General features: G+C 47.4%; 2 protein-coding genes across 8 annotated transcripts in view; one reads left to right on the top strand and one right to left on the bottom strand.

The window, feature by feature from the left end:
• LOC8054049 (mothers against decapentaplegic homolog 4) overlaps window positions 1–11268 on the bottom strand; it is an 83115-nt gene extending 71847 nt beyond the window's left edge. For 3 of the 7 annotated variants that reach the window (XM_029976722.4, XM_029976712.4, XM_029976698.4), the window contains exons 1-4: window positions 10699–11210; window positions 10449–10623; window positions 9938–9967; window positions 4326–4505 (exon numbers count right to left, since the gene is read on the bottom strand). In XM_029976722.4, coding sequence (XP_029832582.1) covers window positions 4326–4505; window positions 9938–9967; window positions 10449–10623; window positions 10699–10944 — 631 coding nt within the window. In that variant the 5' untranslated portion in view covers window positions 10945–11210. Of the gene's footprint in view, window positions 1–4325; window positions 4506–9937; window positions 9968–10448; window positions 10624–10698 lie in introns of all 7 variants that reach the window. The other 4 variants (XM_029976693.4, XM_029976687.4, XM_029976701.3 and 1 more) reach the window with 3 other exon arrangements.
• A 567-nt stretch (window positions 11269–11835) lies between these two features.
• LOC8054046 (double-stranded RNA-specific editase 1) overlaps window positions 11836–13977 on the top strand; it is a 49180-nt gene continuing 47038 nt past the window's right edge. Inside the window, exon 1 of the mRNA XM_029976742.4 lies at window positions 11836–12092. Coding sequence (XP_029832602.1) covers window positions 12017–12092 — 76 coding nt within the window. The 5' untranslated portion in view covers window positions 11836–12016. The remainder of the gene's footprint in view (window positions 12093–13977) is intronic.

The following is a 13977-nucleotide window of genomic DNA, read 5'->3' on the forward strand; positions in this document are numbered from 1 at the left end:
GGGCTGTCAGCTTTTTTCTGAGCCCTTCTTTAGTGTTGAAGAATGTCACAAGCACACCATTTATGCGAGAATCTTTGCAAGCATAACCGGTGAAGAATGTTGCATGCATACTATCTACGCAACATCCTTCGCGAGTGTGACCGGCAAAAGGGACTGATTGCCGGAGCGGATGCCACAAACAAGTAGAAGAAACAAAAAGTGCTGTCTGATTGTATTTTCACTGATTTCTATGACAATTGCTGGGTCGCGTTTTCCCGCTCCACGAATGCGGTCACTGGCGACCATCTTTTTGGTAGAGTTATATCACCTCTAGCCAAGGTACAGCTGCTGCAGCCACTATCATCCATCGATGGCAGACAGCGTTGTGGCAGTTGTGGTGGCAGGCTGCCATCAAAATAGCGTGGGTGATATTTCGTACTTGATTGAAATTGTTTGACGAAACATATTCTTGAAACCCAGCGTGAACAGTAGCCCGATCTTTGAGGACCCGGAGAAAGTTTTACGAGATCGCAGCACCGGGGAAAAGCAGCACAGCACGCATTGAAGGTCGCATCGAAAGAAGCATCGAAAGCAAACGCCGGTAAGGAGTCTGCTTTCGATGCGAGCTGCGCTGCTTTCCCCTGGTGCTGCGCGATCGTAGAACTTTCGCAGAGTCCTCAAAGATGAGGCTATTGTTCACGCCGGGTTTCAAGAATCTGCTTCATTGAACAACTTCAATCAAGCACGAAATATCGCCCAAGGTACAGTGTACTAGACTAGATCTACGGCTATTTTATGGCAGCCTGCCGCCATTGCGCTGTCCGCCATATTACTATGATGGCTAGAGGTTATATAACTCTACCAAAAAAATGGCCGACCGTGGCCACATTCCCGTCCATAGGCGGAGCTGGTCAAACGCAACTCGAACAATAGCCTCACACATGACTTCACGCATGTCTTCTCTAGTTATTCGTACAATATAAGTGTCACGGGTTTAAAAGAATGTGCAGAACTACAGTAGAATACCATGCATCCGCCCCCATTCCATATTAAGCGCCCATTTACCAAATATTTAAGATCTGAGAAAATACGCACAGTACATTTGTATGTAAAATTGACGACCGGACAAGCGCTCATCCCCCATTTTTTTGCGATTATCTTTAAAGTTTGAGTGGGTGCTTGCCCGGTATTTTACGGTAGATGATCTATTTCTTCGACGAAGGTTTTTTGCACTATCACTGCTTCACAAATTCTATTGCCATTTCCAACCAAATTCACCAAATATCACGCCATCTCCACACGTTCCCTATTGTATGAGTCATCAATGTAATGTAGTGCGCCACAAAACTAAAGCGGTAAACCCATCTGCTTTATTTTTTTTTTTTTCCGCATGCAGCTAAGGACCGAAACGACCTCCCCCACAGCATTGTTTCTTTATCAAACCCAATTCACTTGAAAGAGAAGCTGAGTGAAACCATGCTCCTGGCTGCTTCATAGTCAAACAAAAAACAAAAAGGTTTTTACAGTGTCTTATTGATTTCTAGTTTAATTTTATCTGTCCATGTATACCTTCTTATGCCATTTCATTTTTAATGTTTGTGTTTACATTTTTTTTTTAAGTCATGAGCCATTCCACTTTCAAGGTAGGGTTGTGCGAATAGTGGATTTTGATTTCGAATCGAATTCGAAGCGAATAGTGATTTTGGCCGAATATTTTCGAATCGAATATCGAATACTTGCTGTTCAAAAATCTTGGCCGCAAAGTTGCATGCAAAATAATCATTGCAGACGTGGAATTATTAAGTGGCCTGATTTGTGAGAATGAGAGCTAAATAATTCATGTATGAGTTATTTATTGGAATACAGGGCGCCAAAATGGGCAAAGATGGCGCAGGCGCTGCTGGACCTCATTGGTCTTTTTTTTTTTTTTTTGCCCGTTTTTAAACAAAGTTGATGAAATGACTACGAGGAATATATTTGAGAGTTTCCACCATAATATTTGTACCATTTTGCCGAACGTGCGAGCATATTTTTGAACTTAGAAAATGTTTCTTACGTATTTTTAAACAGTAAACAAACACGCGACTCGAGGTTGCCAACACTTCGAAAAGCACGAATATTACAACTGCTCTCGAATCGAATATCGAAATATTCGAAACTACTATTCGGAAATTCGAATATTCGCACAACACTACCACTTTGTGAAGGTAGATGACCAGCGAAGCTGTTTAGCACATGACACAGAATTTTGAACAAAGGTACAAACACATTTATGCATGATCTTCATTGATGGTGTTCGCCGCCCGCCACCGCCGCTGACATTCCCGTTGCCGTTCCCGTCGTTGCTCTTCAGGAGTCCGGACTATACACGGCCTCCCCATTACGACGAGAGAAGTAAAATTGAAAATGGAGAACGGCAACTTGTCTTTCTGGTTTTTTATATACATTCGCGTGGACGACTTTCGCCGCCCCAAGAAGCCGGAAGAAACTAGACACGCGCGACGGGACTGCACCCTGGGAGAGTAGAAGGAAACTAGGCCCGCAAGCGCTTGGAACAACGACAAAGAGAGGGCGCTGCGAGTTTTTGTTGACGCACATGAAAAATCGACGGAACCCTAGCCATAAACAGCTTCGCTGTAATAAAGAGTGTTTTTCCTCTTGCAATAGCCTCCCTGAGGGGGTTTTAAAGGTTAAGTGAAATAAAGAAATAAGATGCCGACAATGTCGTCCTGATGTAAAACAAACAAAAAGCTAAGAAAAAGAAAAAAAGAAAGGCATCTAGCGGAATGGTTAGAACGAATGGAGGTTGATGGGTTCATTTCAGCACATCTAATACAACCGCCAAGTGATATTGGAGGTGAGGAATGTTGTCGGCACGTTGTTAGGGCTGAATGAAAAGCAAGACAGAACTCCTGCATCGCCCTTGGTCAAGAGGGACTTCGGCACACATTACTCCACTCTGCACGACAATTGCAACACCACTAGATGAATGAGAAGATGGCTGGTCTTTGTGGAAAAGACAATAATTCCTTAAAACTTGAGTATGTGTGGACGTCAACTGAGTCTCCCGTAATGCTAAAGCTTTTGGATGGCTCACTAAGAGGCAAATACCATCAATATTGCGTAGGAGACCCCGACAGTTCCAATGCATGAAGCTAAGATGGCCCCGTAACGCAACTTAGTTAAAAATGTATTAAAAAGGGGAGTTTACACCAAGTGGACGCAAGCTGTGTTCCATGAGTTGGGGGCAGTGACACGTGGTGGTATTTTTCTTTTGTTCCCCTGAGCAGGAGAAAGCTTTGTGCCCCCCTTGACAGGTGGAGAAGGTTCTGTTGAATCGACAAATACCTCCAGGGTCTCCTCCTCCCGCTGGGAAGTGGAAGGCATGCTTCGGTTGACAACATTTCTTCTCTATTGTTAAAAAATAAAAAAATAAAGCACTTGTGTTCTCAACAAAGAGCCCTGGAAAAACATGTGCTTACGTTTATGTCAATTGTAGCGGAGCTTTCTTTTCTGCCTCACTCCCCCCTTAAGTCCCATGTTTTACTCCCAAGGATTACGGTCACCCTACCCTCGCCGCCAAAGAAGGCAGAAAACGAAAATGGGAAAGAAAAAGAAGTGGAAGATAACAGGGGAGAGTAGAAGAGGGGACTGACCGAATCCATCCCGGCCTAAGCCTTACCAGGACACCCGCCTGCGAGACGTGGGGGCCAAAATGTAGCGTCGCCTCGCCCAGGTTGTCCTGAAGGGTCCAAACCTACCTCGGGCTCTGTTTGACTGCCGAAATGCCCTTTTCCCCGTACGCAGGCGTGCCACACAGAGCCGGGTGTGGGTGGGCGAACCCATGTGGCTCGGGGTTTGTGGTGATGCCACTTTCCAAACACCTACTGATGCAGGTGCCCCCTGCAGGATCTAAAGTCACCGAGACAATAAGAATGACAGCGAGTCTCTTTCGAATGCCCTGGCTTTTGTTGCCTTCCGTCGTACGTTGGCTGCATGTGCACGCTCTAAGCAAGGAGATGCCCAAGCATTACCGAAGGCAGGAAGCTGCTCAAGCAGCACAAATTTTGGCCAAGCATTGGCCAATGGCTGGCGATGGTCTTTTGGCCAACGGCCAAAGAGTGGCCGTTCAGCAGCCAATGCTTGGCCAATGGCTGATGGCCAGTGGCCAATCGCTAAAGAAAGGCCTGTCATCGGCCAATGGCTGGCCGTTGGCTAAAGGACCATTGCCAGCCATTGGCCGAAGATTGGCCAAATCTTTGCTGCTTGGGTGGAGGCGAGACAAGTGAAAGGCATTCTTTTTATCCTGTCAGTAAGTGAGGAAGCCGGATGCCGAAGGCTCTTACCCGTGCTGGTGGGCGAGAGCAGCATCGGCCGTCCGTAAGGGTCTGCGGCCGAGGCCTGCGGGGGTCCCTGCGTGGGGTGGTGCTGGATCGTCTGTGGCGTGTGCTGCAGGCCGCTCGGACCGCAGTCCAGGTCTCCATACTCATTCTTCACGTAGTGGCCCTCGCCGCCGCCGAACACGTCTGCACGGGATTTGGAGCCGTCGGGAAAACGGTTAGTACCATATATTATAGGACGCATTGCGCGGACCACGCACATTCCAAAGTTGCCGCGGTGCGGACTATGCGAGGATGTTTGTTCGAGACTGTCTGTCACGAGAGACGCAACGGATTGTAACTGTACACCAAATGTGGACGATGCCCCCGGTGCAGACAATCTAAGGAAGAACATTTTTCTCTAAACCCAAACTTTTCCTCCGCAGACTATGTACCGAGCACGGACAATAGTCTGGGAAATAGAGTAGTTGGCAGTGTGGACCCCGAGATTGCCATCGCGCAAGGCTTTCACCCAGCTTGTTCATTTGTATGGGGAGACCCTTAGCGGCAGGTCGCTGGTTCCATGCCCGCTTCTCACAGTGTCAACTTTTTTATCTCATCTGTTAACTCATTTTAGCAATGTCGCAGTATTAAAGGGGCGGTGCAATGATTTTAACACTGAACGAATGTGCAGCTTGTATTTTTTATATTCTTTACTTCGGCATAAGTAAGAGAAAAAGTGCCACCATACCCCAAAATACCTCTATTTCGCTGCGTAATCGTAAAATAAAAAACACTTTTTTTCCCAACCTGCGGCCACATGGTGGCCGCAAATGGAACCTGTGGTGTGACGTCATTCGGAGTGGTTTTTGTAAGTGATAGTGTTAGGCAACTGTAAGCTTGATTTAAGGTTAAGTTTAAAAAATCTTGTTGTTTAGGCATGCAGAAACGCTTCAAAAGCCTAATATTGCCTCTAAAAGGGTATGAATTATTTGTGGCGCCATCTACCGCAAGTCAACAAAACCTGCTGTCGCCGACATCCGTCAACGCCCGAGGCGCCTAAGGCGGCTACACGAGCAACCCGGACGTTTTGTCTTTCCCTCGCTCGACGAAGTGCGTTGGTCGTGGACCGTAGTATCGTTATTGTTCCTGGTGTCTCGACTTCGACTTCGACTGCCCGCCGCAAGCATCTTGCGCTCGACGTCGCTCAGGCCGTCCGCCAATGCCGCCATGTTGGTCGGGAATCGGCGGGAGAGCGGGAGAGCGGCGAGGCCTGGCGAGCCGGCGAGCGCTGGGGAAAAGGAAGCCAGAAGAACCCAACCGGAAACCAACGCCACTCCGAATGACGTCACAGGCGAAGCTGGTGCCGCTTCAATGTTGAGTTGAGGCGTGCCAGAGATACCAATTTCTTTTATTTTTTTTAATGAAAACTAGGGCAAGCAGGAAAGAATAGTTTTCGGTCCTTCGTCTTATATGTAGCCGAGATCAATTCCCGCAATTAGCCAAAGTCCGCAGATTGTTGCACCGCCCCTTTAAGAGAAATGGCCATCAACCAACGCTGCTCTGCAGTGGCACTCATTGCCTAAAGGCAGATAGCCCCTTCAGGGAACAAGTCCGCATCACACAGTCCTTAGTAAGTATTTCTCGAATGCATATGCCTGAAGCCTTCATCAGATTGGGGTGGTGGCTTACACCACCTAGATCCACTAAATGTTCCCAGGGTGCCAAAACTCCCAAGCTTGGCTTCAGAACCAAGCTGCGGCGCAGCAGTCGCGATCCCCAACGTGGCATTGCCCTGTGCAATCAAAGTGAAGCACGTACAGTGTAGCATTCATTCTCGTGCGAGCTCATCAATCCACGTTCCTGGCCTGTGGCAACACTAATTTGTTTTTATTAAAGTTCTTTCCTTCGTTCTGAGTGGTGCGCTACTTGCCTCCTCGCTGTCTCGTCTTTCGCTCGCCTTGAAACACATCGAAGTCGAGTGTTAGGCTCAGCGTCTGAAGCCTGGGGATCGAACCGCAGCACCAACGCAGTCGGAGCGAGGAAACGAGCCGGCAAACTTTCTTTGGCAAACTAAATTAATGGCTAGTTGATATTTAAAAAAAAAAAAAAAACTACCGAAAGTTGACGCACCTTCCGTTCGAACCAAAATCGTTGATGCCCAGAGCTCCCACCCGTGCGTACACCCAGCCGTAGCCGTGGTAATGTGGAAACATTCTATATAGAGTATAGACCACTTACAACGTAACCGCTTATAGTGCAGGACCGGGTATAACGCGGCTTTTTAAAACAACCGGTTCGCCTCCCATAGAACTCCATGTAATTACATACCGCTTAAAATGAAGGCGCGCGAAGGGAAATACCGGTTATAGTGAGGTTTCTGGAACAGCCCACCGACCGCGCCGACTGCGGCACAGCGAGCATGCTTCCCTGTGCGACACTAGATAAAGGCACAAGCCGCAAGCGGCACTCGCGGGGCAAGGAGGTTGCTCGAAGAGGCGGGGAGAAGTGAAGAGAGAGGCTTCAGTTGCCATAGCGACAAAGGGACGCACGCAAGTGTCGTTCACGTGCGTGCATCCCTCTGCTGCGCTGGAAACAACCGCAATGACAGACCAATCGCAGGTTGAAAAGTGTTTGCGCGCGTTGCATGCCGGTCGCGGGGCGACTTCTTCTATCCGCAAACATGGCGTCGGTTGTGATCGTTGACGTAGACGGCGTGGTGGAAGCTTATCGTTCCGCGTAAAAGCGCTATCCTTGACTGTGACTTTTCGTTGTGCTTTGATAACCCAGCACGTACTAGAAGGGAAGATCCACCTACTCGTGCGGCGATGTCATGGCGGCACTCTCAAGACGGCAGAGACGCCCGTGTCATTGTGTTTGTTTACTTCGACTACAGTGGTGCTCTCTAAGCATTTGCGTTTTCGAACATCGCCCGGATTTCTTATTTGGAGCATTTCATGCCTGTGCTCAAGTTGAAGGTATTACTGGCGCGCTTTGTATAAAGGATGCAAATTTTCACGCGTTTTCATCGCCGGAGAAAACCGACTACTAGGGTTAGCAATCCCGAACGCTCGCAACGTCCGTCCGCAACCCGCGACGTCGTTGAAAGGCTGTGCCAGGCAAAAGTCGCTCATTTCTTTTAAAATGTGTGACACATTTGAGAGAGAAGTGTACTAGTCTGGTAAATTAAAGACTTTCCTCAAACTAAGCTTTATTATTCATCTAACATAAAATAAATTTTTTTACAAAGGTAAGTTGTCTGATGGCATGTAATTTGGCCTGAAAAATTGATGTTTTGGTTATAGCGCGGTACCGCTTATAGTGTGGATTTCCACAACTCCCGCGACATACGTTATATGCGGTCTACACTGCACATGTTTTTTTTTGTTGTTTTAGGCTGACCCACAAAATGGCCGACCGATAACTTCCGCCACGGGCTAAGCCAGCCAATCGGAACTAGATTCTGTGGGGTTGACTTCCGTTAAGCGGACTGAATGAAATTTGGTACTCTGGGAACATTCACTGACTTCAGTGCCACCTAGACAGAGTTCTTAGCATAAACTGTTGACCTGTACCCAACACACAACAGATTAGGGTCAAGCTTTTTTCAATGCAATAGTGATAAAAAAACATGATTCCTGTGAAGGAACAGAGTTGTTTATCCCGAGAGAGTATGGGGAATGGGCGGAGCTTGGGGCCCGTTAAATCTAGGTAGAATAAGCCAACTCGCACAAGACGGAGATTCGTTGTTGTCAAGCTACTTCATTCTAAGCGAGCCAACTTAAATTTGCAATTACCAGGGGCGTTTTGAAAAAATTTTTTCATACATCGGAACTTTGTTATGCCCGTAAATTATCAATGTAATCAATTTTTTCGCTCATTCTTCATTGATTTCCAATAACTGAACTTAACAACCAGCTCCTTTTCTTTTTGTTTCCAAACGAAAAGAGATGCTTTTCCAGGCAAGAGAGGGTCGGACAATTCAGGAGACGGCTTCGCATTTCCTCTGAAGCTAACAAAGTTTGCGGCGTTGAATTGTGTTGGCGGAAACGATACTCAGAAGACATTTTTGAGACAAATAAAGGAGTGAAAGATTATATTTTTGGATATTGTTACAAGCAAGCAAGTTTGAGCTGACGATTGCACATAAAAAGCCAAAGACGCTGACATTAACGAGAAATCTTTCATCGCAATGACACGTCATTCCAGTCTCCACACTGTGTGCGTGGAGGATGCAACCTCCACACAAAATGGTGGAGGTTGCATCTGGTTGCCAGATTCCCAGCTGTGGTTGCTAGACTGTCCACATGTTCAAAGGAATGCCAAACTCTCACAGCGTAAACGGCCCTGTGACCGAAGGGAAAGCACCACTACCTGGTGGAGCAAGGAAGAAACATAATGGTGTGCCTTTTCTGCTGGGCACCAGAGCATTTGGAACGGCTTGGAGGAAGCTTTGCACACAGGCAATCCCGGAAGCCATGATGGCAACTGAATCTTTCGATTACGTAACAAGAGATGACAACACTCGGTCAAATGCACAACAATAAGGTTAGCTAGGCAGTCTCTCATATTGGTAACAAACGATACAAAAGGTGGGATAAATTTGCGCTGTCGTGAAAATCAGACAGGAACATTTCTATAAACGGGAACCTTCAAACAGTCGGTGACAGGCGAAGAATTCAGGGGAAACTTCTGCCACCTCTTTCCACTTTAGCAGAGCGATCGCAGGAAAGGAAGTCGCCTCCTTTCGAGCGTTCGCTTCGCCAAAGTAGAAAGCTGTAGGAGGAGTTTCCACCAAACTCTTAACCTGTCACTAACTACAGCTGCGAGGAAAATTGTGAGGTGCGGACTACCACACTGAAGTAGAAACTGTTGTAAGTTGGTGGCAGAACCTCGGTAGACCTTTTTGTCAATAATGCAGTGTGAAGATTCCTTCAGCAGCCTCGAGCACCATTTTAGCTAAACACAATTCCAACACAGTACCAAGATGGGAATAGCCGAAGACATGAATTGCATCTAGAGTAGTACAAATATGCGCTGTTATACCCCTTTCTCAATGGCTCGCTACGAAAGGCATACCCAAATGATGCATTGATATTTATAGGCATCAGGCTTTGTTGAAGTTTGGGTAGATTTAACGTCGAGTAAGTCTAACAAGGAACTATGAAACGAATTCAATAGTGTATTGGTCATTAGAGCCCACAAATCTACACAAGCACATAACGACGGCTTCACAAATGGCCACCGTTAAACTTAGCAGTCTGTTGTAGCATCTTAAAAGTAATGTTTTACGAAACTACTCCTGAACGTTTGCATTTTCCTACATCACAAGCCTGCCACTCTGGAAGTTGACCAACGTTCAACAGTTTTGCAAAGACCTTGGTTTGTCAAAGTTATCAAAGCATCCGAATGTGATAGAAATGTAATGTAATCTTTATTTGCTCAGGAGAGCCGCGGCCTGGCAGAAAGGTACCAAGGAGGCCCGCGGTGCCACGTCTAGTGATGGTGATTATGGGATGATGTATATACAAGATGAAAGTGAAGCTAATAAATAATAAATATAGATATTCATTTTAGCGGAAAGGCAAGTCGCTTGTACCGTGAAGGCCTTCATGTGTGTGTATGTGACAAGTGCTTACCTGAATGTTGTAAGGTGAGGCCCGACAGGTCTGTGGAAAGGGGAAAAAAAATGACAGCGATAAAAAGAGCAGGAGTTAATCTCTGTTTGAGGAGCTGATAACAGAAACCCGAAATCAGCATCAGTGTGCACCTTTCCATACCAGAGTTGCACATGTCGGCAAAAACTTTTATCGAGCACCATAAAATTCCTGAAAGAGATAGATGCAAGCACGAGTCGAACGGCTAAAAACAAAAGTTCCTTCCCCCCTTGGACAGCGAGCATTTCTTCTCGGTTAGGCGCCTGTTTTCTCTCATCCCTTTGAAACGTAAGGTTTTCGTGAGTCGAACTTTCGAACCGGACAAAGCGCGCGAGAATGAAGGCCGATTGCCGGGCGATTACAAACCAACCAAACAATCGAACCTCGCGGTGCATAGGAGGCAGTTGCGTTTCAGTGCTAAGAGAAACATCAAGGAGGATTCACGCCACGAGAGATAGTTCAAACGAAGACAAAGAAAGGGTCTGCTGCGTACCGATCCCAGGCGACACAACCCGCTCGTAGTGGTAAGGATTGACACACACACTGTCGCACTTGAGGTCGAACGCGTACTGGCAGTACTTGACGTGCTTCAGCTCGTTCTTGTGCAGGTCGGGCCACCTCCAGATCCTGGCATAAATAACGTGCGGGAAGCCTTTCCTCCCCGCGACCTGCACCGAGGGAAAGAGCACTCGTCGCTCTCGTCATGCAAAAGAAAGCAGCGCTGCGTGGTCGTGCGAACCTACCTGAAGCCTGCCGTCCAAAGTTCGCTGAATGGTCACACACTTGCTGGGATGCGCACCGTTCGTTGTGATCGCCGTGATCAGACTGTCCAGCTCGTCCCGCTTTTCCTTCAGCTTCTTCACCAGGCTCTCGATGGCTCGCTTGGCGAAGCTCTCCGACTCACCGCCCTGCCTGTGACACATCAAACTATGCACGATGCTGAGGCAGGCATCCGCCGACGTCGGCGCGGCCGTGGAAATTGTTGCCATCACGGCGCCGCGGCCGGGATCGGGAGAGAAAGGATCGATGATCTCTCGTCGGCGAAAGCGTCCCAGATCCGCGCTAATCCGCGAGGGGCTCGCAGGAGCTGCACGCGCGATACAGTCAATACAGTGCCATCGACGAACGACCGCGAACAACGCCAAGAATCAACGTTTGTAACGACCCCACAGCGGCCGCTTCCCTTCAACCAAACGCACAACACACACAGAGAGCAGCCAGAGCTACACAGTAGCCACAAACGACACTTTTGAAGTGACGAGACGAACGAGATTCTGCGAGACGAGACTGACATACCAGTTCTTGTTCTGGCCGCAAGGCCGCAAGCGCGGCGAGCGTTGTTTGCGATTTCCCGTTGCTCGGCGTAGAAGTTCGCTACCTTCGAAAGCATGTTCTTCTTGACAGAATTTTCTGGTTTGCCAATTTTTCAATCCCCCTGTAAATTTGTCAATGCTTTTAGAAGTGGGTAAGGAGATATCCAAGACACCATATCAAAGACTCAAAGTATAACCAAATAGTTTAAACGCTAACAGTAGAAGTGGTAGAAGTAGAAGAATAGGCTCTAGTTTCAGTTTCGAAACAATTCTTTGTTTACACCTCACATGATGGAATAAATTACGGTATACTCTACGGAAAACTGTACACTTTCTGAATTAAATAAAATATCGCCTTTTCAAACGTCTGTATCTGAAGTTTTTTTTTTTTCGACTTCGTATGCTTTAGTTATGTTCAAATGTTCGTAGTAAGAGCTGCGGCACTTTATTTTGCGCACTTTTTTTCTTTCAGAACGATCTTGTATGTGTTTATTTAGAACTGTGGTCAAAAGCCGTACTACTTTGATGCCTTGATCAATTTTCGGAAGTTGAATCGCAGGGCGGCACAGCGTCCAACGGCTGGCCACCTACGTTGGAAGCGTTTGGCCTCACTCCCCTTGCTCTCTCTCTCTCTCCGCTTCGGTTTTTTCATAGCGTTATCGTGTTCGTTGTATTTGCTGGATAATTCCTGAAATTATCCCATCAACTTTATTACCGCAGTGTAGACGATCTGCCTTTTTTCCTCCAAATGTCGACAGTCACTGTAAGTGGCAAAGAAGACGTGACGATGGTTAACGCACCAACAAAGACAAAAGATGGACACGGTAAGCCGCCTTTACACGTTCACTCGCCGCGCCGGTCCAGCATAAACCGTAATCTACTAGAAATCACTCGCGTTATAACGTTCGATTACGAAGTTAGGTGCACAACAGAATCCCACGACAACCTGCACTCGAATGTGCCTCAAGACCGAGCATTGCCGGCGTTAGGCCTAACGCAACGCTTCGAATTTTTGCCTTATAATTTGACGGGCACGCGTTTCGTTTGTCTAACCAGCGTTCTTGCGCGTTGTTTGGACGTTGTTGCGTCGCGAGTACTTCCACCCTGTGAAGAGTTTACAACTGAGTCTTTAGCGCCTGCTTTACTTGCTTTGATTTGGTTTTGCTTGTATTTTTTTTTTTTTTTTTTTGCTGGGATTGAGCGGTTTATTGTAAAAATCGTACCGGATCGCGGGTCTTTTTTTAAGCAGCCTATCGAATTTCCTGAGCCAGAGCTGCCGACAGTCCGAACTAGTGATATTTTGCAGCGGAGATAACATTAATAAAAGAAAGCAGCAGGCAAAAGAAAAAGCTTTCACGCGCGAGGCGACTGACTGGCGCCCATCTGCCTGCGTCGTCGGACAGTCTGCCGATGAGCAAACTCCTCTAATGCAAAAACTGCTTTCAGATGCTGGTCATTGGTTCCGTACTTATTGATGTTCGATCGTGCAATGGACCGTGTTCCACTGTTCCTGGTAGCGTAGGTCTACGGCTGCGATTTTCCTGCGCGCAGAAAGTCCTTTTAAAACGTCCCGAAACGCCGGCAATACCTTTATTGCAAGCATTTAATTTTTTTTAGGCATGAAATGTTTTTAACGCTGTCCCCCCCCCCCCTCCCCTTTTACACAGAAACACACACACACATTTTGTCTGTCCATGAATTTTCTGCTAAATTTAGCAGGGAAAGGGCCATCACATGAACTCTTTATCTTGGGGAAATTAGTGGCATGTGACCTATACGTCAACTCAGTTTCCCCGTTAAATTTACCAGGATGATATGTCACGTGAAACGCCAATCCCCTATAATGCATTTCATCCATTAAAGGGCAACTCCAGTCTACTTTCGATTTGTCAGCATCCCTGAATTGCAAGGTGTAATTTTTTTCTCGTTAATGCGCATAGTTTTAAAGATATTGACGCCTCAAAGTTTTGTTTGGGGCGCTGCTAACAAAACTAAAACTAGCCGCTCGAGGTCCCGGCAACACTGGAAATCAGCCGCTATGTGAACGTGACGTCAGGATCGTTCTCGTTGAACGAGTACGCAGGCCAAGCGGCACCTACCTCTGTTGCGCTAGCCGTCTAAAGATAGGATGAAAGCTGATTTTGTTTTAATTCTGTATATGTGGTAGTTATCCAGCATATGTAGCAAGAGTTACTGCGTATACCCAAAAGCTAGCGACTGGAAAACCCGTGAACTCGTATGGCACCGTACGGCACCATACTCGGCAGCCACCGCCGTTCGTGCGCTATGCCGTACTCTGCACTTGTATACCCAAAAGCTAGCGACTGGAAAACGAGTCAACTCGTTCGGTGCCATACTTGGCGGCTGCCGCAGTGTGTGTGGTCTTCCGTACTCGTCGCTACGCTGTGCTGCCAGTGACGTACAGTACTGGGGGCCCTCTCGCTTTTGCGCTGCGGGTCAGTCCCAGACACGAAGCTCTGAGGCTCTCTGGCGCGGGCCGCGGTGCCCGAACACACATGTGCTGAACTGTACAAGCCTTTTTTTTTTTTGGGTGCGTAAAAGCCGAAGTGCAAAGTCCACTCGTCGAACTGCGTTCATCCACACTTTCTTCAATTTCCGGTGCGTTGGAAACTTGTGAAAAAGCACCTCCGTGTGGCGCGGCGGGTTGTTTGAGCAGCCCACAGCGCTACAAGTTGCACTCGGCATCTT

This window comes from Ixodes scapularis, unplaced genomic scaffold, assembly GCF_016920785.2.
Source record: "Ixodes scapularis isolate PalLabHiFi unplaced genomic scaffold, ASM1692078v2 PGA_scaffold0__279_contigs__length_252992795, whole genome shotgun sequence".
Lineage (NCBI taxonomy): Eukaryota > Metazoa > Arthropoda > Arachnida > Ixodida > Ixodidae > Ixodes > Ixodes scapularis.